This window comes from Pelobates fuscus, chromosome 3, assembly GCF_036172605.1.
Source record: "Pelobates fuscus isolate aPelFus1 chromosome 3, aPelFus1.pri, whole genome shotgun sequence".
Classification (NCBI taxonomy): domain Eukaryota; kingdom Metazoa; phylum Chordata; class Amphibia; order Anura; family Pelobatidae; genus Pelobates; species Pelobates fuscus.
The window spans coordinates 295,663,780-295,691,758 of record NC_086319.1 but is presented as its reverse complement, the minus strand read 5'-3'; the positions used below and the strand labels follow the sequence as shown (position 1 = coordinate 295,691,758).

The 27,979-nt window shown below is 44.9% G+C and overlaps 1 protein-coding gene across 1 annotated transcript; it reads right to left on the bottom strand.

Moving 5' to 3' along the window:
- Positions 1-10: 10 nt before the first annotated feature.
- On the bottom strand, positions 11-27,693 carry EIF3J (eukaryotic translation initiation factor 3 subunit J). Its single transcript, XM_063448704.1, has 8 exons — positions 27,557-27,693; positions 22,056-22,162; positions 6,458-6,515; positions 3,487-3,578; positions 2,605-2,719; positions 1,994-2,149; positions 1,170-1,243; positions 11-1,073 (listed from the first exon to the last, which is right to left on the bottom strand). The coding sequence occupies exons 1-8, from the start codon at positions 27,576-27,578 to the stop codon at positions 942-944; spliced, it is 756 nt and encodes a 251-aa protein (XP_063304774.1). The 5' UTR covers positions 27,579-27,693; the 3' UTR covers positions 11-941.
- Between the last annotated feature and the right edge of the window lie 286 nt (positions 27,694-27,979).

Sequence of the window (27,979 nt, the reverse complement as noted above, 5' to 3'; positions counted from 1 at the left end):
AAACACAAACTGCCTTCTCTCACAAGGATGAGTTTATTAAATTAGTTGTCTTAAAAAACAAACATTGCAGTCTCATTGTTAATATAACAATTCTCCCATTGAAGGACCTGCTTGCAAAGCGTCATCCGATAACTGAACAGAATTTAAGTTTAAGAGATGTCAGGTCCTGCACCTTGCAGCAAGAGTCAGAGAAGCAACTATCCAATTCTGAAACCACACGGGCACTCCAATACTAAATAAATATCAAGCTTTTTTTTTTTTTTAACAGAAACCCCCCTGTAGCCAGAGTTTTGCAACATTGCCTGTGACACGCAGATTTCATATCAGCAGCTACAGTCTCTGAGAACCAACAGATGACCCCCACACCATGGTGAGGTTTCAGTGGTACCAGCTGCCTTTCTCCTGCAGGTTCATGGTTGCACAGTTGAAGTCCTCGGTTTATTTGAAGTCCTGTTCATTTTTAATATATGAAAAGCATTGGAGTTGCGTCCAGCAGGAAAAGTCAAGAGCTTTTATCAGCAAAGGCTTAAAAGCCACAATATAAAATCTAATGGGGCTAGAGGGCAGGTGTCGAGAGTAATTAGTGAAAAGAACTGAAGGGGGGGGGTTACCATGAAACCAGCACTGTCTAGTTTCCATGTCATGTGGGTAGGGGAAGGAGAAAGAACCAAAACAACTCTGTTTGCAACATGGCACTACTGAGCATGCATGTTACATGGCACAGTTTAACATGCATGCCACAAGCAGAGTGTAAGGTCACAGGCTAAGATACAATGCACAGAGCAGGTAAGTAGGGTGTGAGGCGAGTTTGATAACCCAGTATAGCATCCAGAATCACACACGGCAAGTAATTGAAGAAGGGGGGGGTGAATTATTTGACTGTAGCATTTGGCAGAGTCCTGAGGGGGAGAGGCTGCTTTCAGTACTGATGGCCATGAGCATCACATGAAATCTTCAAACTCTCGTCCATAACCCTCATCCAGACCTCCGTAGTCTTCCAAATCATTTTTCATGGTAGCCTTGAGTCCTCCACCAGGTACTACCCCTTTCTTCTTCTTTTTGGCCTTGTTTTGCTAAATGGAAAAGAAATTAAACTTCAGCATGACTGACAACCAGCAATTAATATTTTAAAGCCCCCAAATAAGGTCTGCCTCCCCAAATATCCTCACCTTCTCTTGCTTCTGCTTTTCACTGCACAGAACAGTCAATGCATTTGCGATTTTCTTGAGGTCATCAATTTCCACTGTAATGAAATACATTTAAAGCCTTCTCATTACGCTTCAGATCCAAGAGTGCACAGACAAGGATTGCTTGCAACAACGATTCTCAACTCTAGAACTCAAGGCTTCAAACAGTCTTGAATTCTACATGCATCTAGAATCTCAGAACACAAGAGTAAATCTACACTTGACTGCAACTTTTAGGACCTAGAATACAACATCCCCAACATAATGCTTGTGTCATATAGAACACACTAGGCAGAATAAACATTTAACAATACAAACACATAGCAAAGTAACAAACCATGGCTTAAAATATCCACTCATCCTTTTGCCATGGGCAAGTGGAATTAAGTCCTGGCATGGTAGTCTGGATGTAAAGGACTAGCGTTACCTGTAGTTGCATAAACATGCGGAAGACTAGTGGTAAAAATAGTAATTTCCAAGGGACTACAGGATTAAAGCTGCTACCAGTGGTAACAAGTAGAGCCACATGGAGCTTTTTCTGATCAATCCTTGGTCAGGCCTGCTCACTAGAGGGTTGTGTAATTATGTGTTCTCACATTCTACCACCACAAACTGGTGGAGGGCAGTACTGTGTTTTTGATTAGGCTGAGCTCTGTGCAGCTTGCCAATGTAAGTGGCGTGGTAAAGAGGTGGTTATAGGAAACATTAGTGGCAAGCAGAGTAGGCAAAAAACCAATACACTCACAAACACACTGGCTCTCAATAAATCCTGAAAAGCCACAATACACACAATCAACAATGCTTACATGAAATGCTGATTTCCCGCACAAGCGTTTCCAAGAAACTGGGATAATACAGGGATTTCTCATACTGTGTAATCTTCTCTTTTAGCAACTTTCCAAACTCTGTGAAGTCATCCCGTGTGGACGGTTTCATGGCATCTATACCGGTTACTGTGACCCCTATACCAGTGCGAGAACGAGAAATTAAATAAATTTGTAATGTCAGCAAATGCTCAGTACACAGCACCTTACTCGAGACCTAACTTTGAGGCAGGCAGGCATGCAAGCAATTACAGCATAAGGAAGAGAAGCCGCATTCATCAAGATTTTGTTTTTTTACCAGTCTCAGTTGCAAAAATACATAGTATGTATGTAAACATGCTCATTAACCCCTTAAGGATACATGACATGTGTGACATGTCATGATTCCCTTTTATTTCAGAAGTTTGGTCCTTAAGGGGTTAAACAGTATATGCACATTAGAACAGTTCAAACTGTGGAAAGATCACTTTATAATGAAGCCTATCTAGTATATCTGTAGAGATGTTAAATTACAGGTTCTGCACTGCTCCATTATCAGTAACAAACTCAGAACATCGTGCAAATATACAGTATGTTTCAGAATCATTACTTACCAAAGGCTTCTTTTGCCAACTCTAGATCGGCATCCTCCTGCAACTTTTTCAGACGCAGTTTTTCCGCCAGCTGCTCCTCTGGGGATAACTCTGGAGATTCTTGTGGTACTTCTAACTGCAGTGTGCAAGGGACAACAGATTAGAGAACCCCAAAATGACTACCACAAATCAGAGGTTGCTAAAAATGTAGCACCCAGTTGTTTAAACTACAACTCTCACGGCCCAGCATTAGCATATTTGCCATATGTATTTGCTATTTACAGGGAGGATAGCATGGATAGATGTATTTTTAGGAATGCTGCCCTCCATTACTTTGCTATTCCACTTTTACATCTTGCGTATACAGTAGCAGATTTATCAAGTTGCACATGTCTTATAAGAACCCTCCATTGAGAGAGGAAGAGAAAAAAAACAAAATTTAAGTTCAGTAGATATACCCCAAATAAGACATGCATGCAATTAGTTTTAAATGGTTTAAAGTTTAGTATATGCAGCTACTGAAAGCCCTTTTCCTTGTGACACAGACTCATCTCTGCTGGAAGAATGGTCGGAGACAGACATCTTAATGTATTACAGCTCATTGAGCAGGCAACTCAGGACAAACACTTGTCCATTTCACGTAGCTCCAGGGAACTAAGCAATGCCGAAGAAATTAAGTTCTAATTTAAAGCCAAGAGGGTGCACCTGGGAACAATTATACATCATTATATGCTGTGTTCTATTGAACTTGGTACTTTCACAAACAGCTTTCTGGTGTGTTCCTTTGATGGAGACAGGATTATTAAGGACTAATTACAGGTCATGTACAGTAGGACCGCCTCTACCAGTGTCCCCACTAGATAAACCCATTAACTTATGGGTAAATGACACTATGAATCTCACCCTCTTTTTCAGCTCCTCTTGTCTCTTTTTCAGCTGCTTCTCCTTTTCTTTTATTTTATCCAGCAATTTTTTCTTTTCTGTGACTTTTTGTTCTATGAAAAAAATAAATAAAAGTGAAATAATCAGTACCTGTGGTTATACTGACAATATGATCTATTCCAGTAAACCACTCTAGGAGTGGGAATTATGGCTGAATTCTTCTGGTACAACCTCACCTTTAACATCCGAAGAATGCAACGATGTAAAGACTTCTTAAAAAGGTTTACCGGACATTGAATTCTAGTTTAGTAAATACATGTCCCCCATTTCTATTACCACTCAATGCCTGCCACATTCATCTCTTCAGCATCCATGCATCATTTTCTGGCAAAAATGCATTTATCATTGCAATGCAATCTCTTGTTTTTACCAGGCGTTGCCATCGTCTTCGTTCACAACCTTGCACAAAACTCCATCCCTCAAACAGAAAATGCAACCTGTAAAGGTTTTTGGCTTGCACAGGTTTTCCAATACTGCAAAACCCACATTGGCTTCAACTGTTCTGTGCAGTTTTCAGACTGTATAATTCTCTCAACAACCTACCACCCCTTTACTACGGTTTCCCCAACAGTTCGTTCTGCTTCCTCTCTTTAACCCTTACCCCAGCCCTTCACCTATATGTGCGTATTCCCATTTCAATAACTCATCCAAGGCTCTTTATACTAGAACAAATTCACTCTTCACATCCAATCTGCCACATCTCACCCTTTTCACAAACCATACGTCAAATTTGAACATCCACTCCATTAAAAATGGAATAAGTCAGAGTGTTGCTGCATAAGAAAATGCTTTATGGACATTAGAAGAATATTTAAAATGTACATTTATGACCTTAGAAATAGTAATTCTTTGCAGTAACTACAAACATTTTGCAAATATTGGCAAGTTAACATTTAAATGTGAGTCCTAATGTCACCTTGGTTTGTTAATACTAAAGTGTGCTTGTCATAGCCAACATGACTTGTCACTTTAAGGAGCCTAAAATGTAATCTCTACATTCCACCATCCAAGTTCCTAGCAAATTGATGGATGAAGAGTTACTTGGTACTGCATGGAGTAGGGATCGACCGATATTGATTTTTTAGAGCCGATACCGATATCCTGTGAACTTTCAGGCCGATAGCCGATATAATTTGCCGATATTCTGTACATTTACCATTTTGGAAAATAAAAAACTATTTCTAAAGGTAAATGCACAAAATATACATGCCACGTGTAGTGGATGCAGTGTGTTTAGACAGGGGAGCTGTGTATGTGTGTGTAGTGGATGCAGTGTTTGTGCAGTGTGTGTGTAGTGGATGCAGTGTGTGTGTAGTGGATGCAGTGTGTGTGTAGTGGATGCAGTGTGTGTGTAGTGGATGCAGTGTGTGTGTAGTGTGTGTATATAATGCAGTGTGTGTTTATATAATGCAGTGTGTGTGTATAATGCAGTGTGTGTGTATAATGCAGTGTGTGTTTGTATAGTGTGTGTGTGTATAATGCAGTGTGTTTGTATAGTGTGTGTGTGTATAATGCAGTGTGTTTGTATAGTGTGTGTGTGTGTAATGCAGTGTGTTTGTATAGTGTGTGTGCGTATAATGTAGTCTGTGTGTGCGTATAATGTAGTCTGTGTGTGTGTATAATGCAGTGTGTTTGTATAGTGTGTGTGTGTATATAATGCAGTGTGTTTGTATAGTGTGCATTATATATACACACACACTATACAAACACACTGCATTATATATACACACACACACTATACAAACACACTGAATTATATACACAGTGTGTTAGTGTAGTGTATGTGTATAATAATAGTGTGTGTGTGAGGGGGCATTTTTTATTAAAACTTTTTTTAAAAATTTTATATTAAATTATTTATTTTTTATATATTTAATTATTATTATTTATTTTTTGTTGTCCCCCCTCCCTGCTTGTTGCCTTGCCAGGGAGGGGGGATATGTTAATCCCTGGTGGTCCAGTGGCATTGGCTTAGCTGGGGGAGGGAAGTGGAGCGGGCAGCAAGCGTTTACTCACCTCCGAGCAGCTCCTCCAGCTCCCCAGTGTAAATCTCGCGAGACCCGCGGCCGTCAGAGCTGGCCGCGGGTCTCGCGAGATTTACACTGGGGAGCTGGAGGAGCTGCTCGGAGGTGAGTAAACGCTTGCTGCCCGCCCCCCCAGGACCGCCAGGCTTGTAATGAGCCTGGCGGTCCTGGGAGGTATTATCGGCAATATCGGTATCCCTATTGGCCGATACCGATATTGCCGAAAATACCGAATATCGGCCGATTATATCGGTAAAACCGATAATCGGTCGATCCCTAGCATGGAATATTACATTTTTGGGCGATTCTGCTACATCATCAATTACATATAAAAAGTGCTCCTGTGGTCACATCTCAACTCTTAGCAAGAACCTGCACGTTATTGTTTGAGGTTGATACATCAATGGGGCAGGAACAAGATGTGATCTTCAAGTAACTATTTTGTCAGGAAATTTATAGATAAGATCTACCTACTAAATGTGAACTTGGCATTCACATGATTTATGTATGCCTGGCTCACTTTATATTCGGTCAGGTTTTGTTGCCAGCAAGCCAGTATATATTTTACATAAATGATGTATTTCTGAACTATAGTTGTAATTATTTGCTTTTATTATCCAGATAACTAGGAAAGGTTGCTTATATGAACTCTTACTTTACTGGTTGGTAATTGCCAATAGGTTTGTTTTTGGTAGTGTTATAAACACAGTTTATTGATTACTTCTAAACCTCCACATCCTCTTCTTTACAATTTAAGTTGGCTTTAGCACAATCAGTTGTTCCCCCTCTGGAATTCTATACATGGGATTATCTCATTCTGAAACTCACAATGCACACTGTAGCCCCTCCACAGATATGTGCATTCTATGCAATATAATAACTATCATGCCCCCCTTTTAGGTCCTTACCAGTCTTCTCTGGTTCCTGCTTACTAGTTTCTTCTGACTCATCATCATCCCAGTTATCCTGCAGAGAAAATGGTTACTTTAGATTATGAATATAGCAGAATGGTTTTACTTGTGTGACATACAATTAAATTAGTTTTAATATTTCATGTTACGCCAGCAGTATTAAAAAAAAAAAGGTCATGGTGGTTCTGTTACATTATAGAGATTTCAAATAATGAATGCAGCAGCCGTGAGAGGTGTAAGAACTGTATAAAAAGGAGGAACGAAACGCTTATGCTCCTTCAATTTCAACAGAAACTAGTGTACATTTCTCCTTATCTATTAGAAATATAGAATAACACAGAAGTGTGTTATCCAAAATGGTTGACTATGAGCCTATTATATATAGAGCAGGTAGCTGCTACCACCATGCTCAAAGAAATACAGCCCTTGCTTCCCCTACAGGACTATCAAATAAAAACATGGTGGTAAGGCTGCCTAATCTGTCTGTACTGATGACACACAGACGCTAGTGATTTCTTGGTCCTGGTTTTTTTTTTTATAAGGCTAGTGAGGGTGAGGACTGCATTATTTTTTTGTAAATAAAGTTCTAATTTAAAACTGTCTTTTTTCAGTTTCCATTTGCTTTGGCTCAATTAATGATGGTGGTAATCCTCCACCACTACCCATTGTGATGAGCCGATTAATATTTATTATCTTTTCTTCCTTGTACCAGATCTTATTACCTGGGTACCTGCATTTTGTTCTCTTCTGTCCATGAAGTCTGCTGTTGGCCATTTTGTGGGATTTGACTGATGGATTGTAAGTAAATTAGCTGAGCAATTTCAATGGAACTTTGCTTAAGTTATGCACATCGCAAAAAATAAATAAAATAAAAGCCAAAAAGATACAACACTAACCTAAAGTAGTCTCTACTTTATCTTATGAATAAAGAAGGATAATTACGAAAACAAAATGAATTAAAACCACAGAGAAAAAGAATTGAAAAGCAAACCATGTAAAGTTACAGAGCTGCTTTAAATGGGTGGAACTGCTCAGTGAATTGATAGTCATACCGCTGTTGCGATCAGTTTACACATGGCTACGTGCAACAATTTACAATCCCACGGTCTTCCGCTCAGTTCTCTCCTAGAAAGAGAGAGACCTCAGTACAAGATGTCCATGCAGATGGATAAAATTGATACAGCGGGGGTGGGGGGGCAGAGCCGGGCGGCCATGCCAGCAGGCTGCAAGTCACTATGGCTCCAGGGAAACTCGACTAATAATGGGTAAAAACCCATCATAATCAGCTTGGAACCCACTGGAAGTGCGTGATACCTGACCCTGGAGTGTTCCAGTGCAGCTGGAGCACATGATAACGAGTGGCGGTGCAGCTGGAGCACCTGATAACGAGTGGACCAGGTCCTGGTGAGATGCTCCAGGGCTGGGGAGACTGAGGCCTATCCGGGAGGGGAGTGGGGCGGACGGCCGCTGCCTCGCATTCCGTCCTGGAAAATACCGAGACCCATGACGAATCTGGGGCCCCTGGCCTCGCTTACCCCCCCTTTGGGCCGGCGGGGGTTATCCCGGCCCCCACCAGGCAGGTAACACCTCAGCAGGGCTTCTGGGCGACTAGCCGCCGACAGCTACCACGCGGCCGCTACAAAATGTCCAACAGCGAGGCACCTAACCTGTACATTGCTGAAGAAGGAGCGCTGAGGGAAGCTCCCACAACACACAGCCAGGGCTATGACCACCCATAGCATTTGCCAGCAGTCACGACGGGGCGACAGCGGAGACCTCCCGTTCTGCTGAATAGTCATACCACAAGCAGACTTACACATCAGCAGAGGACCCAGCGCCTACCTTCACTGAGCGTGCCTCACTGGAGCTCTTGACAACTCATCCCGCAGACCAAACTGAGGCAGTGCCCGGAAAGAACACCCCCAAGCGACCAGCCCATTACAGCGTTACCTACATCTGGGTACAGCGACCCGTAAAGCAACATACCCGCACTCAAACCGGCTGGGTACTCAACCTAGGAGGTCCGCAGACACTTCGACCTGCAGAGGGTCCCAAACATGCAAAGGACTATGTGCCAGAGAAAAGGACACTGCTCAACACCATCCACGATACTAAAGCGACAGGTACCCCAGCTCCTTGTGACAGACGGCAATTAAAGCAGAAGCTGTTAGACCCGTTGCTGACGGCCCTAACAGAAACCCTGGCTGTGACCACCACCAAACGGATACACCTGCTACTGAGTCATTTGGCAATATACCCGCATTAGGTCTGACCACCACAGGCTGAGAGGACTATCTTCAACTGGACTGACCCGACATCCAGACTATGCACCCACCTCTCATTCTGTTAAGTCCGCTTACCTCCAATACAGTGTTTTTCCTTCTATAACTCCCATCACTTGTAGCCAGAATTGATGCATATTAAGCTAAGATGCTAATGTAACTAGGTGTTTTTTTCTTTTCAATTCGGTGCTCTTAACTCATGCCTCACACAGTAAATCCACTAGCACTGTACTTACCTAGCTTGCCTACTTTTCATAAAATGCGCAGATTAAGCTAACAAGTTCAACTGTAATGTGTAACTAATAGAAGCCTATGCTCTGTTTATGCATCTATATCTAGCCTGCTTTTTAGCACATATCGTCGGATAACTCAGTTAATTCTTACAATTTGTCAACGTTAGTTTATCTACCTTTAAACAGAAAATGTGCAAGTTGTATCAATGCCCTAAAGGTGATTGTAAGCTTTGTTAACGCTTTGGTTTGTTACCAGCCTTTGGGGCGCGACAAACATGTACGTAAAACTACGCACAGTAAAAATAAAGAATTTAAAAAAAAAAAAAAAATTTGATACAGCCAGATTAGAAACAGTGTCACTGGCTGACTGACACAAGCTATAGTTACAAATACCTCTAAACAGGTTGTGTTTAATACTGAAACACTGCACAGACTGGGTGTCCTTGCACTATTACCACTTCAGGAAACGAAAGAGGTATAGTGCTTAGAGCAGGCTACCCCAAACGCCGGCCCTCCAGATGTTGCTGAACCACAACTCCCATGATTCTCAGCCTATTTCATCCATAGATTCATGGGAGTTGTAGTTCAGCAACATCTGGAGTGCCATCTGCCTTAGAGTAACCACTTAAGTTAGTAATACCCATATGAGGAACATTGTCCCTTTTTGATATTTTCTAGTGTGGATCAAGGCACACACACACAGAGAGAAAATATTTCAAAGCACTTTTTTTGCCCGTCATTGGCCTGTAAATTATTCTTTGAAGCATGGATACTTCTAACTAAACTTACTTGCTAGTTCAGTTTGGCATATGAGAATCCCAATTTTAATATAGACACCAAAACCGAATTCAGCTGCCACACCCCCAGAACTCGTTGGGGGATAAAATTCCATTTTATAGAGAGAGTTGCTAAAATGTTAAAGGAGTACTTGAACCGTTGAAAACCACAAGGATAGAATATGTTTGCAGTAACACCTGCAATGCTGTTACAGATGAAGGCTTATATCTATATTGAAGGCATAGAACGGTCAGGTGGTTATTACTGATACAAAAACTGCAGTTTTCCATGAGATATACTCTGCTGATTATCTGTGGTGTATTGATGACCTGTTCTGTGCCCTTATCTGCAGGATAAGGGCTGGTTGAAAACGCATGTAAAGACTGAACATTTTAGAAAAAGATAAAAATGTTTTTGTTTACAAAATAGGAGTTTTTGCTTCTGTCTGTATATTCTACATAGTGACCAACACATATTTAAAACTTTTTTTTTTTTTTAAATCTCTTACAGGCTAATAAATGCCTGTTTTATTAAATTGTGCATACATTTTAAAGTATGTCAGGGTTCGACAAATCCCAGGCAGCAAAAAAATTATCCTTGTGCCTGGGTAATCATCAACGCATTCAGCTGCAGCAGAATCAGTCACCCCCTCTGCAGCCAGTGGAGACAGGTGGGCGGCCTAAGAAGAATATAGCCAGGCTGCCAGGGAACTGTAATTTTCTTGAAGATTACAACACAGACCCACGTTTAACCCCTTAAGGACACATGACATGTGTGACACGTCATGATTCCCTTTTATTCCAGAAGTTTGGTCCTTAAGGGGTTAAAAAAAAAAATCCACTTCAGCTCTCTTAAAGTCTGAGAGGCGGGTGGATTTAAATTGAAAAAACATTTTGTGAGAAAGTGTGTGGGTCAGTGAATGCCTATCTTTGAGTGTGTGTATGTCTGTCTGTGTTGGTGACCAGTCAACCTCCTATTGCACGGGAACGGAGTTTTTACTCACCTTTTTCCTACGCATGCCGGGAGGGGGCAGAGGTTTTAAAAGCAATATCCATGCTAGCTATCATTTAGTCAGAATAAGAAATCAATTGAGATGAAGCTAGATATCAGATATCATTGGCTCAGATGCCTGAAGACCACCCTGTAATTGCTCAATGTTAGGGTAAAATAAATCATAACATAAGGAATCAAAATTAAAAAAATATATATATACACCGTATATACTCGAGTATAAGATGAGTTTTTCAGCACATTTTTTGTGCTGAAAAACACCAACTCGTCTTATACTCGAGTCAGTGTCTGTATTATGGCAATTTACATTGCCATAATACAGACAGGGGGCTGGCAGCGAGCGCATACCTCTCCTGCAGCTCCTGTCAGCTCCCTTCTCCTCTGCGCCGGTCCGTTCAGCAACTCTGTCAGCTCCCAGTGTAATTCTCGCGAGAGCCACGGGGTCATAGTGTAATTCTCGCGAGAGCCACGGGGTCATAGTGTAATTCTCGCGAGAGCCACGGGGTCATAGTGTAATTCTCGCGAGAGCCACGGGGTCATAGTGTAATTCTCGCGAGAGCCACGGGGTCATAGTGTAATTCTCGCGAGAGCCACGGGGTCATAGTGTAATTCTCGCGAGAGCCACGGGGTCATAGTGTAATTCTCGCGAGAGCCACGGGGTCATAGTGTAATTCTCGCGAGAGCCACGGGGTCATAGTGTAATTCTCGCGAGAGCCACGGGGTCATAGTGTAATTCTCGCGAGAGCCACGGGGTCATAGTGTAATTCTCGCGAGAGCCACGGGGTCATAGTGTAATTCTCGCGAGAGCCACGGGGTCATAGTGTAATTCTCGCGAGAGCCACGGGGTCATAGTGTAATTCTCGCGAGAGCCACGGGGTCATAGTGTGGCTCTCGCGAGACTTACAGTGTGAGCTGACAGGGGAACTGACCGGACCGGCGCGGAGGAGAAGGGAGCTGACAGGAGCGGTAAGTGCTCCCTGCCAGCACCCCTCTTCCCCCCACTGAACTACCAATGCCACTGGACCACACACACACACACACTGCATTCATTATATACACACACTGTAAATAAATATTCAATTAATATAATTTTTTTTTAGGATCAAATTTTATTTAGAAATTTACCAGTAGCTGCTGCATTTCCCACCCTAGTCTTATACTCTAGTCAATACGTTTTCCCAGTTTTTTGGGGTAAAATTAGGGGCCTCGGCTTATACTCTAGTACAGTGATGGCGAACCTGTGGCACGCCGGGCCCGCCTTGTTGGCACGCGGCCATAGGTCGTCGGGAGAGGGGGGGCTGCTGGCTGTCTGCAGAGTAGGCACCTGCCTGCCCAAAACCGCAGGCGCCTACTCTACTTCCGGGTCCGGGAGGCAGGGGGAGGGCTCTAGCAAGCAGCTCCCCTGTCCTCCCGCGCGATGCTGTGTGGAGCGTTGCCGCGCGTTACCATGGCAACGCTCCACACAGCATCGCGCAGGAGGACAGAAGCTGCCACAAACAAACTTACCACCGGACCACCAGGGATGACTGTGTTCCCCCACCCCCCCCCCTTCACCAAAGGTAAGAGGAAGGGAGGGGGGGGGGGGGGGGTTATACAGCATTAATATAGCTTTTCTTTTGTTTTGGTTTTTATGTTTTTTTTTACCCCTTACCGCCCACAGCACCCCTTACCGCCCCTTACCACCCACAGCGCCCCTACTACCCCTTACCCCCACAGGACCCCTACCACCACAGTACCACCCACAGCACAGCACCCCTACCCGCCCACACACACAGCACACCCCCCCCCACACACACACACTGCACCCCTCAATGCAGTATGTGTGTGTATTCAGAAGTCTGTCTGTATGTGTACTCAGCGGACGGTGTGTGTGTGTTTAGCGGACGGTGTGTGTGTGTGTGTTTAGCGGACGGTGTGTATGTGTTTAGCGGACGGTGTGTGTGTGTGTGTATGTGTTTAGCGGACGGTGTGTGTGTGTGTGTATGTGTTTAGCGGACGGTGTGTGTGTGTTTAGCGGACGGTGTGTGTGTGTGTGTTTAGCGGACGGTGTGTGTGTGTGTGTGTTTAGCGGACGATGTGTGTGTGTGTGTTTAGCGGACGATTGTGTGTGTGTTTAGCGGACGATGTGTGTGTGTTTAGCGGACGGTGTGTGTGTATGTGTTTAGCGGACAGTGTGTGTGTATGTGTTTAGCGGACGGTGTGTGTGTATGTGTTTAGCGGACGGTGTGTGTGTGTGTATGTGTTTAGCGGACGGTGTGTGTGTGTGTGTATGTGTTTAGCGGACGGTGTGTGTGTGTGTGTATGTGTTTAGCGGACGGTGTGTGTGTGTGTGTATGTGTTTAGCGGACGGTGTGTGTGTGTGTGTATGTGTTTAGCGGACGGTGTGTGTGTGTGTGTATGTGTTTAGCGGACGGTGTGTGTGTGTGTGTATGTGTTTAGCGGACGGTGTGTGTGTGTGTGTATGTGTTTAGCGGACGGTGTGTGTGTGTGTATGTGTTTAGCGGACGGTGTGTGTGTGTGTATGTGTTTAGCGGACGGTGTGTGTGTGTGTATGTGTTTAGCGGACGGTGTGTGTGTGTGTGTGTGTATGTGTTTAGCGGACGGTGTGTGTGTGTATGTGTTTAGCGGACGGTGTGTGTGTGTATGTGTTTAGCGGACGGTGTGTGTGTGTGTGTGTATGTGTTTAGCGGACGGTGTGTGTGTGTATGTGTTTAGCGGACGGTGTGTGTGTGTATGTGTTTAGCGGACGGTGTGTGTGTGTATGTGTTTAGCGGACGGTGTGTGTGTGTGTATGTGTTTAGCGGACGGTGTGTGTGTGTGTATGTGTTTAGCGGACGGTGTGTGTGTGTATGTGTTTAGCGGACGGTGTGTGTGTGTGTTTAGCGGACGGTGTGTGTGTGTGTGTTTAGCGGACGGTGTGTGTGTGTGTGTGTTTAGCGGACGGTGTGTGTGTGTGTATGTGTTTAGCGGACGGTGTGTGTGTGTATGTGTTTAGCGGACGGTGTGTGTGTGTATGTGTTTAGCGGACGGTGTGTGTGTGTATGTGTTTAGCGGACGGTGTGTGTGTGTATGTGTTTAGCGGACGGTGTGTGTGTGTATGTGTTTAGCGGACGGTGTGTGTGTGTATGTGTTTAGCGGACGGTGTGTGTGTATGTGTTTAGCGGACGGTGTGTGTGTATGTGTTTAGCGGACGGTGTGTGTGTGTATGTGTTTAGCGGACGGTGTGTGTGTATGTGTTTAGCGGACGGTGTGTGTGTGTGTATGTGTTTAGCGGACGGTGTGTGTGTGTGTATGTGTTTAGCGGACGGTGTGTGTGTGTGTATGTGTTTAGCGGACGGTGTGTGTGTGTGTATGTGTTTAGCGGACGGTGTGTGTGTGTGTATGTGTTTAGCGGACGGTGTGTGTGTGTGTATGTGTTTAGCGGACGGTGTGTGTGTGTATGTGTTCTGCAGTCTGTGTGTATGTATTGCATTTGTTGGAGATACTAATAAATATAAGCTGAATTTTATCTATTTATATCATTATTTAAAATCTGTATCATTGAACTCTCTGTTGTGTTCTTTTAAAACAAAAGATGTTAATTAGTTCGGACAACTGTACAAGTTGTTTTTTCTAAACTTAAACCTCAGTATTCAGGTTTAATTGCAGTGTTGGCACTTTGAGGAAAAAAAAGTTGGCATATATTGCGGTTTGGGCACTCGGGCTCAAAAAGGTTCACCATCACTGCTCTAGTATATACGGTAGACACACACACACTATATATTAATATAAACACTGCTCAAAAAAATTTAAAGGGAACGCACAAATAACATCCTAGATCCGAATAAATTAAATATTCTTCTGAAATACTTTGTTCTGTACATAGTTGAATGTGCTGACAACAAAAATCACACACAAAAAAAAAATGGAAGTCAAATTTTTCAACCCATGGAGGTCTGGATTTGGAGTCACACTCAAAATTAAAGTGGAAAAAACACTACAGGCTGATCCAACTTTGATGTGATGTCCTTAAAACAAGTCAAAATGAGGGTCAGTAGTGTGTGTGGCCTCCATGTGCCTGTAAAACCTCCCTACAACGCCTGTGCATGCTCCTGATGAGGTGGCGGATGGTCCCCTGAGGGATCTCCTCCCAGACCTGGACTAAAGCATCTGCCAACTCCTGGACAGTCTGTAGTGCAACGTTGGTGGATGGAGAGAGACATGATGTCCCAGATGTGCTCAAATGGATTAAGGTCTGGGGAACGGGCGGGCCAGTCCATAGCATCAATGCCTTCACCTTGCAGGAACTGCTGACACACTCCAGCCACGAGGTCTAGCATTGTCTTGCATTAGGAGGAACCCAGGGTGGTTGTCACCAGCATATGGTCTCACAAGGGGTCTGAGGATCTCATCTCGGTACCTAATGGCAGTCAGGCTAACTCTGGCGAGCACATAGAGGGCTGTGCGGCCCCCCCAAAGAAATGCCACCCCACACCATTACTGACCCACTGCCAAACCGGTCATGCTGGAGGATGTTGCAGGCAGCAGAACGTTCTCCACAAAGTCTCTAGACTGTCACATGTGCTCAGTGTGAACCTGCTTTCATCTGAAGAGCACAGGGTGCCAGCGGCGAATTTTCCAATCTTGGTGTTCTCTGGCAAATGCCAAACGTCCTGAACGGTGTTGGGCTGTAAGCACAACCCCCACCTGTGGACGTTGGGCCCTCATAGAGTCTGTTTCTGACCGTTTGAGTAGACACATGCACATTTGTGGCCTGCTGAAGGTCATTTTGCAGGGCTCTAGCAGTGCTCCTCCTGTTCCTCGTTGCACAAAGGCAGAGGTAACGGTCCTATAGCTGGGTTGTTGCCCTCCTACGGCCTCCTCCACGTCTCCTGATGTACTGGCCTGTCTCCTGGTAGAGCCTCCATGCTCTGGACACTACGCTGACAGACACAGCAAACCTTCTTGCCACAGCTCGCATTGATGTGCCATCCTGGACGAGCTGCACTACCTGAGCCACTTCTGTGGGTTGTAGACTCCATCTCATGCTACCACTAGAGTGAAAGCACCGCCAGCATTCAAAAGTGACCAAAACATCAGCCAGGACATAGGCATAGGAACTGAGAAGTGGTCTGTGGTCACCACCTGCAGAACCACTCCTTTATTGGGGTGTCTTGCTTATTGCCTATAATTTCCACCTGTTGTCTATCCCATTTGCACAACAGCATGTGTAATTGATTGTCACTCAGTGTTGCTTCCTAAGTGGACAGTTTGATTTCACAGAAGTGTGATTGACTTGGGAGTTACATTGTGTTGTAAGTGTTCCCTTTATTTTTTGAGCAGTGTATATACCAGGGCTTGACAAATTTTCATGGAATCTAGGAGCCAGCTAGAAAAGTAAGGAGCCAGAGAAATTAACACCAAAAATACAATTCTTAAAGGGACACTATAGTCACCAGAACCACTACAGCTTAATGCAGTTGTTCTGAAGTCTATATCCTGTCCCTGAATGCTTTTCAATGTAAACATTGACATTTCAGCCAAAAGGCAGTGTTTGCTGCCTGGTAACACCTCTAGCGACAGTCACTCAGATGGCCTCTAGAGGTGCTTCCTGGGTCAGTGCTTCACAATGTGCAGCACCTATGTTAATGTTCTCTATAGAGATGCATTGATTCAATGCACCTCTATAAGAAGTTAAATTGGCACAGTGGCATTTGGGGAAGCATTGGATTGGCTGAGATCGTCAAGATTGATAATCTCAGCCATGGAGGTGGGGCCAGCCGCAGCGTCATCAGCACGGCATGGGGAAAAAAGGGGGAGTAAAAACACACAGATATACAGACACACACACCAGCACTCACAGATATACAGACACACACACCAGCACTCACAGATATACAGACACACACACCAGCACTCACAGATATACAGACACACACACCAGCACTCACAGATATACAGACACACACACCAGCACTCACAGATATACAGACACACACACCAGCACTCACAGATATACAGACACACACACCAGCACTCACAGATATACAGACACACACACCAGCACTCACAGATATACAGACACACACACCAGCACCCACAGATATACAGACACACACACCAGCACCCACAGATATACAGACACACACACCAGCACTCACAGATATACAGACACACACACCAGCACTCACAGATATACAGACACACACACCAGCACTCACAGATATACAGACACACACACCAGCACTCACAGATATACAGACACACACACACAGATATACAGACACACACACACCAGCACTCACAGATATACAGACACACACACACCAGCACTCACAGATATACAGACACACACACACCAGCACTCACAGATATACAGACACACACACACCAGCACTCACAGATATACAGACACACACCAGCACTCACAGATATACAGACACACACCAGCACTCACAGATATACAGACACACACCAGCACTCACAGATATACAGACACACACCAGCACTCACAGATATACAGACACACACCAGCACTCACAGATATACAGACACACACCAGCACTCACAGATATACAGACACACACCAGCACTCACAGATATACAGACACACACACCAGCACTCACAGATATACAGACACACACACCAGCACTCACAGATATACAGACACACACACCAGCACTCACAGATATACAGACACACACACCAGCACTCACAGATATACAGACACACACACACCAGCACTCACAGATATACAGACACACACACACCAGCACTCACAGATATACAGACACACACACACCAGCACTCACAGATATACAGACACACACACACCAGCACTCACAGATATACAGACACACACACACCAGCACTCACAGATATACAGACACACACCAGCACTCACAGATATACAGACACACACCAGCACTCACAGATATACAGACACACACCAGCACTCACAGATATACAGACACACACCAGCACTCACAGATATACAGACACACACCAGCACTCACAGATATACAGACACACACCAGCACTCACAGATATACAGACACACACCAGCACTCACAGATATACAGACACAAACTTACAAATAATTACTTTATTTAAAATCACCCAGCCTTACTTCTGGAGAGCTGCACTGGATAGGTATTCCCTGGGGTCCAGCGGGGCTGCTGTAATCTCACTATTCGCCTCCCTCTTGCGCACTGTTTAGTGAGCCGGGGTCCAGGGTGACATCATAAAGCCGCGCGAGGGAGGTGAGTAGGGATATTACAGCTCTCTCGCCGCGGCATTAAGTGATCTGTCTGTCCGCCCGCCTGACACGAGCCGGTCTCCCTCCCTTACTTGTAAATGAGCTGGCCGGCCGCCTCCATCCGTCAGCAGCCTGCTTCAGCCCTCTGTGATCCAACTGCCTGCCTCTGCTCTCAGGCAGCCGGTCACCTCGGGGGCTGAACAGGCTCACAAATACCAGGTGCCAGGACAAATTTCCGGCTCGCCATGGCGTCTGGGATTTGTCGAGCCCCGGTATATACACACACAAATAAATGAAATAAGGCAGATAACCTGCAAAACACACACATACATATATATTACAGAGATCCACACCTCCAGGGCTGAGGGTACCACATTCAGGATTTCCCATATACAGATGGGCAAGGGTCTTGATATTGACTGAGACAAGTGTTCTAGGCTGAGAGTTAATCGAAAGACAAGTGCCTGCTCAGGAGATGAAGTCTTAAAAGGATACTTTAGTGCCAGGAATACAAGCCGTGTTCCTGGCACTACCGATCCCTCTGCCTCCCCCCTCCCTCGCACCCCCTTCTATCCGGTAAGTAAAGGGTTAAAACCTTTTTATAGTTACCTTATCTCAGCGCCAATGTCCCTTGGCGCTGGGTTAAAGCTCCACCTCCTCCGTCCCACAACGAGTGGGGTCTAATGCGCATGCGCGGCAAGTGCCGCGTGTGCATTAGACCTTTCCATAGGAAAGCATTGAATCAATGCTTTCCTATGGGGAAAAAATCTGACGCTGGATGTCCTCATGCAGAGCGTTTAACATTGCAGGACTATGTGCAAAAGGGACACAGCACCCAGATCCCTTTAAAGGACCACTATAGCTTAATGAAGTGGTCTGGGTGCCTGGTCCAGCTAGGGTTAACCCTTTTTTCTATAGACATAGCAGGTTTATATTAGGGTTAAGCCAGCCTCTAGTGGCTGTCTCATTGACAGCCGCTAGAGGGCTTGCGTGCTTCTCACTGGGAATATCACAGTGAGAAGACGCAAGCTTCCATAGGAAAGCATTCCTATCAGACCGGCTGAATGCGCGCGGGGCTCCTGCCGCGCATTCAGCCGAGGAGGCGGAGAGGAGAGCTCCCTGCCCGGCGCTGGAGAAAGAGTAAGTTTAACCCCTTCCGCTCCATCCAGCCCGGCGGTAGGGGGTCCCTGAGGGTGGGGGCACCCTCAGGGCACTATAGTGCCAGGAAAACGAGTATGTTTTGCTGGCACTATAGTGGTCCTTTAAAGGTCCACTCTAGGCACCCAGACCACTTCAGCTTAAAGAGGTGGTCTGGGTGCCAGGTCCCTCTAGGATTAACCCTTTTTATTATAAACATAGCAGTTTCAGAGAAACTGCTATGTTTATACTGAGGGTTAATCCAGCCTCCAAAACCTCTAGTGGCTGTCTCATTGACAGCCGCTAGAGGCGCTTGCGTGCTTCTCACTGTGAAAATCAGTGAGAGCACGCAAGCGTCCATAGGAAAGCATTGTGAATGCTTTCCTATGCGACCGGCTGAATGCGAGCGCGGCTCCTGCCGCGCATTCAGCCGATAACGTCGCAAGGAAGAAGGAGAGGAGGAGGAAAGCTCCCCGCCCGGCGCTGGAGAAAGAGGCAAGTTTAACCCCTTCCTCCCCCCCAGAGCCCGGCGGGAGTGGGTCCCTGAGGTTGGGGGCACCCTCAGGGCACTATAGTGCCAGGAAAACGAGTATATGTTTTCCTGGCACTATAGTGGTCCTTTAATGAGCTGAAGTGGTCTGAGTGCCTACAGTGTCCCTTTAAAAATATTTCCTTCCCGGAGACTGCAAATGTCCGTGGGGTAGACCAGCGATTAGAAATACCTGCATCAAGTAACTTCTTTGTAATGGGTTGCATGTATTTCCTCCTTAATGTAGAGCGGGGTAAGTCCTGGAATAACGTTATACAGTGAGTTTCGAAGTAGAGAGATGCTTTCATTAGCTGTTTGTCTGTACAGGACAGACATCTCGAAATAAGGTCCCTTGAGGTAGCTGTAGGTGCCGGGAAGGACTTGGTAATACGGTAGGCCCAATCTAGTAGTCCCTGTTTAGCTTGTTAAACAGGCAGCACTGATGCCATTAAGTTACATAAAATGGGGCAGATTTTCTGGAGGTTTTTCTGGAGGTAAAATCAGGAGGTTTGACACAGTTCAAACCTCCTGATTTTAATATTTTTTTTCTCCTACTCCGAGTCCACTCTCAGGGTAGGGTTGGAGTGTAAAGATTGTAGCTGGTGTAAGGTTTCCCTCAGGGTTCACAGGCCCTGTTTAAGGTCGGACACATTATCCTTAATCACTTAAACCCAGACAGTAACCGTTTACACCAAGGCTATGTTGGCCTCAAATAGTTTCTGGATGTTTTCACATAGGTTTGAGATGTTTTGCTTAGTGGTACAGGCAGCCACTGTAATCTTAGCTGGTGTACCAGAGTTAGTAGGACCTCTTCTGTTTCACCATTGCAGCGTGTGTGGAGTAAAATCCAATAAAACTATTTTGGTTTCTTGATAATTGTGGAAACATGACTGGCTTGCACAGAGCAAAACCTCAATCCCAAACACTTTTAGGATGAATTCAAGAATCAATTGCAAGCCAGCCCCAATGACCAGACCTCACCGTTTTTGTGGCTCAATGTAAGTAAAACCCAGCAGGCATAACCCAAGAGGAGAAAAAAATTCAAAGATGAAACATACATCTCCTCAATTCACTCCACCAAACCATTTGAACCAGAAATTAACAAAAACGGCAGAGCTCCAATACTCAAATCTCTCCTAAACATATATACAACAATACAAAAGTTCAGTGAAAAAAAAAAAAAAAAAGAGTATAGATTTATACAAGAGGAGTAAACTGATTTATGTATCCAAATGACATGTCACAGCATTTCTGTAAGGATGTTCAAACCAGCTATATTTTCTGTAAGATATGAACCTTTCCTAGAAATAGGAGATTGGAAGTATAATGCTGGTGATATTACTAAATTCAGTTTCCAAGGCATAGAAAAAGGTTTGCTTCCAGTCAGGGATGGGAATATCCAGAACAAACAGGAAAGACAAGCCTTTTTGGATATTTGAACAAGATGGCCAAGGCTTAATGATTAGGACATTAAATCTATTAGACAATAATGTGAATTTTCTTTGCAGTTTCTTTTTTGATGTATTTGGTTTATAGTGAGCAACAGCAGCTTTAGAGGAATTGTATGGCTTTGCTGATTGTACACCGCTTTTGATCTACAAATTTATTAGCAATTATTTTTATAGATTGTTTACACCTTGCATTTCAAGAGACTTGTTCTCTTACAGCATGGTTAAAACATAGCACCCACACCACTTGATTGAGATGTAGTGGTCTGGGTGCTGATAGTGTCCCTTTAATGTTCCCAGCATGGAGCAATCAGCATGTATTACATTATTTTAACTGGTGATTGGGGGGGGAATTTAGGGTTTGCCTTCTTAATTGTTATGCAGTTTTAGAAAATATTGCCGATATGTATGAGCACTGTTACAGGTTTGTCAATATTTCCATTTTCTGATAATGTGAAATGAAATAAAGTGAAGAGATAACAAAATTGTTCCATGGTCAAATCCAGACATCGGTCCTTGCTTAGGACTCTGAATCATTGCGGCTTTCACCTAGTTTTGTTAGGAGCACAGAACCCAACGATCCGGAAACTCATAGTAAGCATATGAGGGTTTGTTACTTATGTTGGTTTTTGAGTTATGTGAATTATGATGAAAGACATCCAAGCAGAGGCAGATACACAAAACAAATTTAAAGTGACAGAGGACATGGTCTTCTATGTTAAAAGTAACAAATCAGCTCAATTAAGTTAAGATATATTGGTATGAAGCACTGACAACCAACCTGACATGTGTACAAAGAAGTATTTGTTTTGCTATTTCTTTACGTATTATAATTGTGCGAGGAAAGTAAATATCATCCCATTTGTTAGAACTGTATTTATGGAAAAGATTTAATAAAATATGCTAATGAGCAGCTTGTGAACACTAAATTCTAGCTCACCTTCACTTCCTCTTCTTCATCTTCTCCCTCCCAACGATCTCTTACTACCACGGTACCTGCTACAACACTCTTTGGTTTCGGCTCTTCTACCTCAAATTCATCTGCGTCTGGAAGTTCAATAAAGGGAAAATCAAAAATCAATCCTTTTTATACGTAAGCCAAACATTTCAAACATTATCTTTCTGAGACAGGCTGCTGTGCGGAATGAAAGTGAGCACGCAAGGGAACTGTAATCTTCCTGTGCTCTGCTCCCTCGCATGTCCTGCAGTAATGGCAGGAGCAGGGATATGACATCACTCCAGGCAAGGCATCGCTAAACAGTGCGCAAGGGAACAGAGCAAGAAGAGATTTAAGAGTCAAAATGGACCCCAGGGAAAGTATCCAGTCAAGCTCTCACAAAAGGTAGAAAGCCTGGTGAACGTAAAATAAAAAGTCATTTCTGAATGTGTGTGTTTAAGTGACCAGCCCCTTCCGATCGCATGGGAAAGGTATTTTTACTCAGTTTTTTTCCCCCTACATGTGCCTGTCTCGCTGTGGCTGACCCCGCCTCCACAACGAAGATAATCTTGATTATCTCAGTCAATCCAAATGCTTTCCCGTAGGAATGCACGGCAAAATATTGCACTAAGCCAATCCGCATCTTCTCATACAGCTGTATTGAATCAGCTAATTTCTATAGGGGAACGTTCAGCTTCTCCTCAAACGTAGGTGCTGCACATTGTTCAGCACTGGACTAGGAAGCACCTCTAGTGGCCGTCTGAGTGACTGCCACTAGAGGTGTTACTAGGCAGCAATGTAAGTACTGCCTTTTCTCTTACAGTGAAATGTCTGCAGGGAGGTGTGACTAGGGCTGTATAGACAAAGTGATTTAAAGGAACACTATAGTCACCTAAATTAATTTAGCTAAATGAAAGCAGTTTTAGTGTATAGATCATTCCCCTGCAATTTCACTGCTCAATTCACTGTCATTTAGAAGTTAAATCACTTTGTTTCTGTTTATGCAGCCCTAGCCACACCTCCCCTGGCTATGATTGACAGAGCCTGCATGAAAAAAAAAAACCTGATTTCACTTTCAAACATGTAATTTACCTTAAATAATTGTATCTCAATCTCTAAATTGAACTTTAATCACATACAGGAGGCTATTGCAGGGTCTAGCAAGCTATTAACATAGCAGGGGATAAAAAAAATCTTAATTAAACAGAACATGCAATAAAGAAAGCCTAAATAGGGCTCTCTTTACAGGAAGTGTTTATGGAAGGCTGTGCAAGTAACATGCAGTGAGGTGTGACTAGGGTTCATAAACAAAGGGATTTAACGCCTAAATGGCAGAGGATTGAGCAGTGAGGCTACAGGGGCATGTTCTACACACCAAAACTGCTTCATTAAGCTAAAGTTGTTCAGGTGACTATAGTGTCCCTTTAACTCCTAAATGGCATAGACTTTAGCAGTGAGACTGCAGGGGCGTGATCTATACTATCCACTACTTCATTAAGCTAAAACTTCTTTCGGTGCCTATAGAGTCCCTTTAATATTTAAAAAGTGCCAACAAATTTAGCAGCACTGTACAATGGTTGGACTAACAGACAAGTATTTATAACCAGACGAGTGAGGCACACAGGAACAGATTGAGTTTAAGGCCTTGCTGAAACGAGCTTGCATTCTATATGCCAACAGCAAAGTGCTCTATGCAGCCAACAGGATGTTCTCCTACTTGACAATATAGAGAAATACCCCTAGTAAGTGCAACTCCTGCTTGCTGAGGGAATATAGGAGCGGAGGGGAAAATGTCCCTCTGCTATGGTAATGAATCCAGCCTGTGAGCTTCATAGTGGAGGATTGCCTTGCTTGGGGAATTTACTCCAACCATCTCATCTTTGATCATGCTTGGGGACATGCAGGTAGGTGTAACAGCAGCATAGCATCCATGGACCTCCAATCATGGTGTTGCTAGCATGATGGAAATGAGATCATAAGGACCTCTTGTGTAGCCAAGTAGACACTTATCACACATCGAGATGACATTATAGACCTCTAAAGCATTTAATTATGGATAATCTGCCAAAGGTGGAGCAGGAGCCTCTAGGGGCAAGTTAATTATTTAGTGCAACGTGAGGGGCCCAATGATAAAAATGGCCCCTCAAAGACAAATAGTAGGTTATTTGAAGTAACACCAGCCCTTTGTGTCCTCCCAGGGTTATGAGATTGAGAACTGTTTGACAACTAGCCTGGGGTACGCCTGGAACCTTCTCGAGGGTGCAGTGATGCAGGCCTTAGCTCAGTAGCACAAAGAAAAGCTCTGTGAATGAGCTTCAGGCTGTGACCAAAGCCTGATGGATCCCAGGTAAATTATTAAAAAGTTTACAAATAGGTTGCATACTTACACTGGGAGGGCACCCGGACACTTATAGCACCATAACCATACTGCACTTTGTAGTGGTTATGGTGCTTGAAATGTGTGACCAATGCTCCTTCTCACAAACGTCTGTCACGGACTTCTGGAGGAGTGTGGAAACCTGCCTCCTGCCTACCGATTATGGTCCAGGTCTAGAACACCATTTGTGAGTACCCTGCCCAGCCACCATCAGTAGCTTTCCCTGGGTGCCCCTGGTTCGGCACTTTCCCTTCATGCAAATGGAACCAACTAGCTCTTTGGCGGCCGTTCGCACGAACCAAGTCCATGCATAGTCCTCAGCTGTACTTGGCCGCGACCGCTATAGAGCCAATTCCGGCATGACGACTTTGTGGGTTCTCTGTTACCTCAGCAGGACTTAGCTGCGAATGTTATGAAACGGTTTTTGGCATGAGGTGATTGTTTGGTTCCCAGATAACTTGGTGTGGGGTTTTGAATCTCTTTTTGGAGGGAAGGTGCCTGAGACTAAGGGGAACAAACGCTTCCTGGGAGCCAGGCAGAGCACCCTGTACTGAGGCTGCAAGAGCTCCCGAAAATTCACCGACAAAAGCACCAAACTCCTTGGAACTATTTTGAGCATACGGCCGCGTGTGCGGGCAGTCAGAACTTTAACACAATGGCGTTTCCCCTACACTGCATGGATCTGAGTGCTATATGGAGAACTTGGGCGCTCAGATCAGGGCTATTTAATTATGCATAATATGTGGGGTTATTTTATGTTATGGGGTACTTTTATATTGTGTTGGACTCTGACTAGCTGACCAGTCTTTAACGCAATTATCTCCCAGGCCCAGAGATTCCTGGGAGGAGCTTGTGTTGAATACAATGGAGACCCCCTGTTGGGGTCTGTGCATAAAAGGCAGGGTTTGACTCCTTAAAATCAGTTGTACTCCCAGAACTGCGTGCCTAGTTACTGGGAGGGGAAAGGGTTCATCACTGCTCAGCACCTTGTTCCAGTTTGTGGAGGATTCGGCGGGTAAAGTCCTTGTAAGGACTAGAGCTCCCAAGACTGTGTGTTGTCCAGTCCCTGGGAGAGACTAGAGCTAGTCCCCTATCCTGTTCCAAGACGGAGAGGCTCCAGGAGGACCCCAGTCAAGCAGTGGCAAAGCAGAAGCGATCCTTGGCAGAGGTACCCACCCGGGGTACAGGGAGCTCTGTTCCTTCAATGAGTAGTGAAAGTCAGCAGTGACCAGATAAGGGAGTAAGAACCAAGACATAACCAGGCACTGGTTTTAAAGCAATCAGTGAAAAGACGATAATACACGATGACAGGAACAATTAGTGGTAATGTCTTGGATATACTAAAGGAAAGAGGTGAGGATAAAGACATGACTGAGCACTGGGTGTGCCAGGGGAGGGGACATAGGATTACATTAGGAAGCCCTAAGCACGATGAAAGTGCTATAAAGCTTAATGAGGGACCAGCATGCTTTATGGCATGCACAACCATTTGGTCATACTGAAGAGCTCTGGGAATTCAAGCGTAGTACTGTGATGGGATACCACCTTTGCATTATGTCCATTCGTGAAATTTCATCCCTGCTAGATATTCCACAGTCAACTGTAAGCGTTTAGGATCAAGTGCTGTAAAGCACGCTTCCACTGAACTCGAGCAGTGGAAAGTTGCTCTGTGGAGGGACAAATCACGCCTCTGTTGGGCAGTCCGGGTTTGGTGGATGCTAGGAGAATGTTAACTGCCTGCATTATGCCAATGTAAAGTTTGGAAGAGAGGTAATGGTATGGGGCTGTTTTTCAGGGGTTGGGTTTGGCCCCTTACTTCTAATGAAAGGAAATCTTAATGCTTCAGCATACCAAGGCATTTTGGACAACACTATGCTTCCAACTTTGTGGGAAGTGTGGGGATGGCCCTTTTCTATTCCAGCATGACTGTGCCCCAGTGCATAAAGACATGGTTGTATGAGTTTGGTGTGAAAGAACTTGATTGGCCCGCAGAGCACCCTGACCTCAACCCCATCGAACACCTTTGGCATAAAGATTGCAAGCCAGGCCTTCTCATCCAACATCAATGCCTGACCTCACTAATGCTCTACTTTACGGATGGGAAATATTCTCACAGATACTCCAAAGTCTTGTGAAAAGTCTCCCAGAAGAGTGGAAGCTGTTAGAGCTGCAAAGCTACATATAGATGTATAACTCTTTAGAACACAACCAAAAGTCCTTGTTGGTGTAATGGTCAGGTGTCCCAATACTTTTGTCCATATAATGTACATACAACAAATAATTTGCTAGAACAGGGGTATGCAACCTTCAGCACTCCAGATGTTGTGTACTACATATGCCTTGATGCTTGCCAGCATTATGGCAGTAAGAGCAATATGGTTCACAATATCAGAAGTTCACCAAAGGACGTCTACCCTTGTACTAGAGTATACTTATTCAAGGATATGTGACAACGCAATGAGGATCCCTATAACACATTGCAAGTAGCCCAGGAGGAGTACTCATTCAGTAACTCTATGCACCTAATATACATTAATCCAAGAGATGCCTATGATGACAGTCCTCGATGATTACCAGCTGGTTTTAATGGGATGATTTACTATTATGCTTATTTTGCCTTTTAAATAATTGAAATTCTATAAACTTCCAATATAAACTTTGTAATAAATGATGTATATTCGGTGATGCCATTCTAAAAATGAAATATTTTTCTCTTTTTTTAAAGTATGGCACTCACAAAATGTAAATTCCGAACACGTATGAAGTGCTGAATGTGAGCAGTGTAGAGAGCAGTAGGACATTAGTACATGTGGCGGTATGAGTGCGATAGCATGCGGTATGTACAGCCTGGCGGTGTGAGTGCAGCACTGAGCACATGGGCAGAGCTGGCTGGAGTGAATGGAGGGCATGGCGGAGAGGGGGTACAGGAAGGGCACACTATGGACACAGTCTATGGGATCCCGGAGCCGGGCTCGGACACACGGGGTGAGGGAGCTCACGGTATGCCGGGAGGGGAGCTGGGGGACATGGCCGGGCAGGGAGGGTAGGGCCGGCCGGCGGCGGGCAGGTACCGGTCACGGTGTCCCGGAGGCCGTGTACGATGTCACGATGCTCCCCGTTAACTCACCCCAGCTGTCGGGCTCCGCCATTTTTCTTCCCGCTGCCGCTCCGGCTCTCACTGACTCACCGCGTCCAGCTGCGCGCGCAGCGCCCCGAGGAATGCTGGGACACCCACCGGAAGTACGTCACCAATCCCAGCCCGGGTCGCCGGGGCACGCTGCTCCTCCTTCCTCCCCTGCCCGCTGGGCGGTGCGGGCTGGTTATTCCTTGCTGCCTCCTCTCTCTCACTTCTTAAAACGCTTTTAAAATATTGCTAACGAAAGAAGCGGCCCCGTTAACAAAGCTCACCGGCCGCCATGTTACGGTTGGCAAACACCCCGCACAGCATCTCCGGGCTGCCATGTGCAACACGTGCATGTCCGCTTGGTCGGAGCACGTGGTGTGATTGGGCGCAGCTGATTGGCCAGTGGAGTGGGACAGTGTGCCCGCT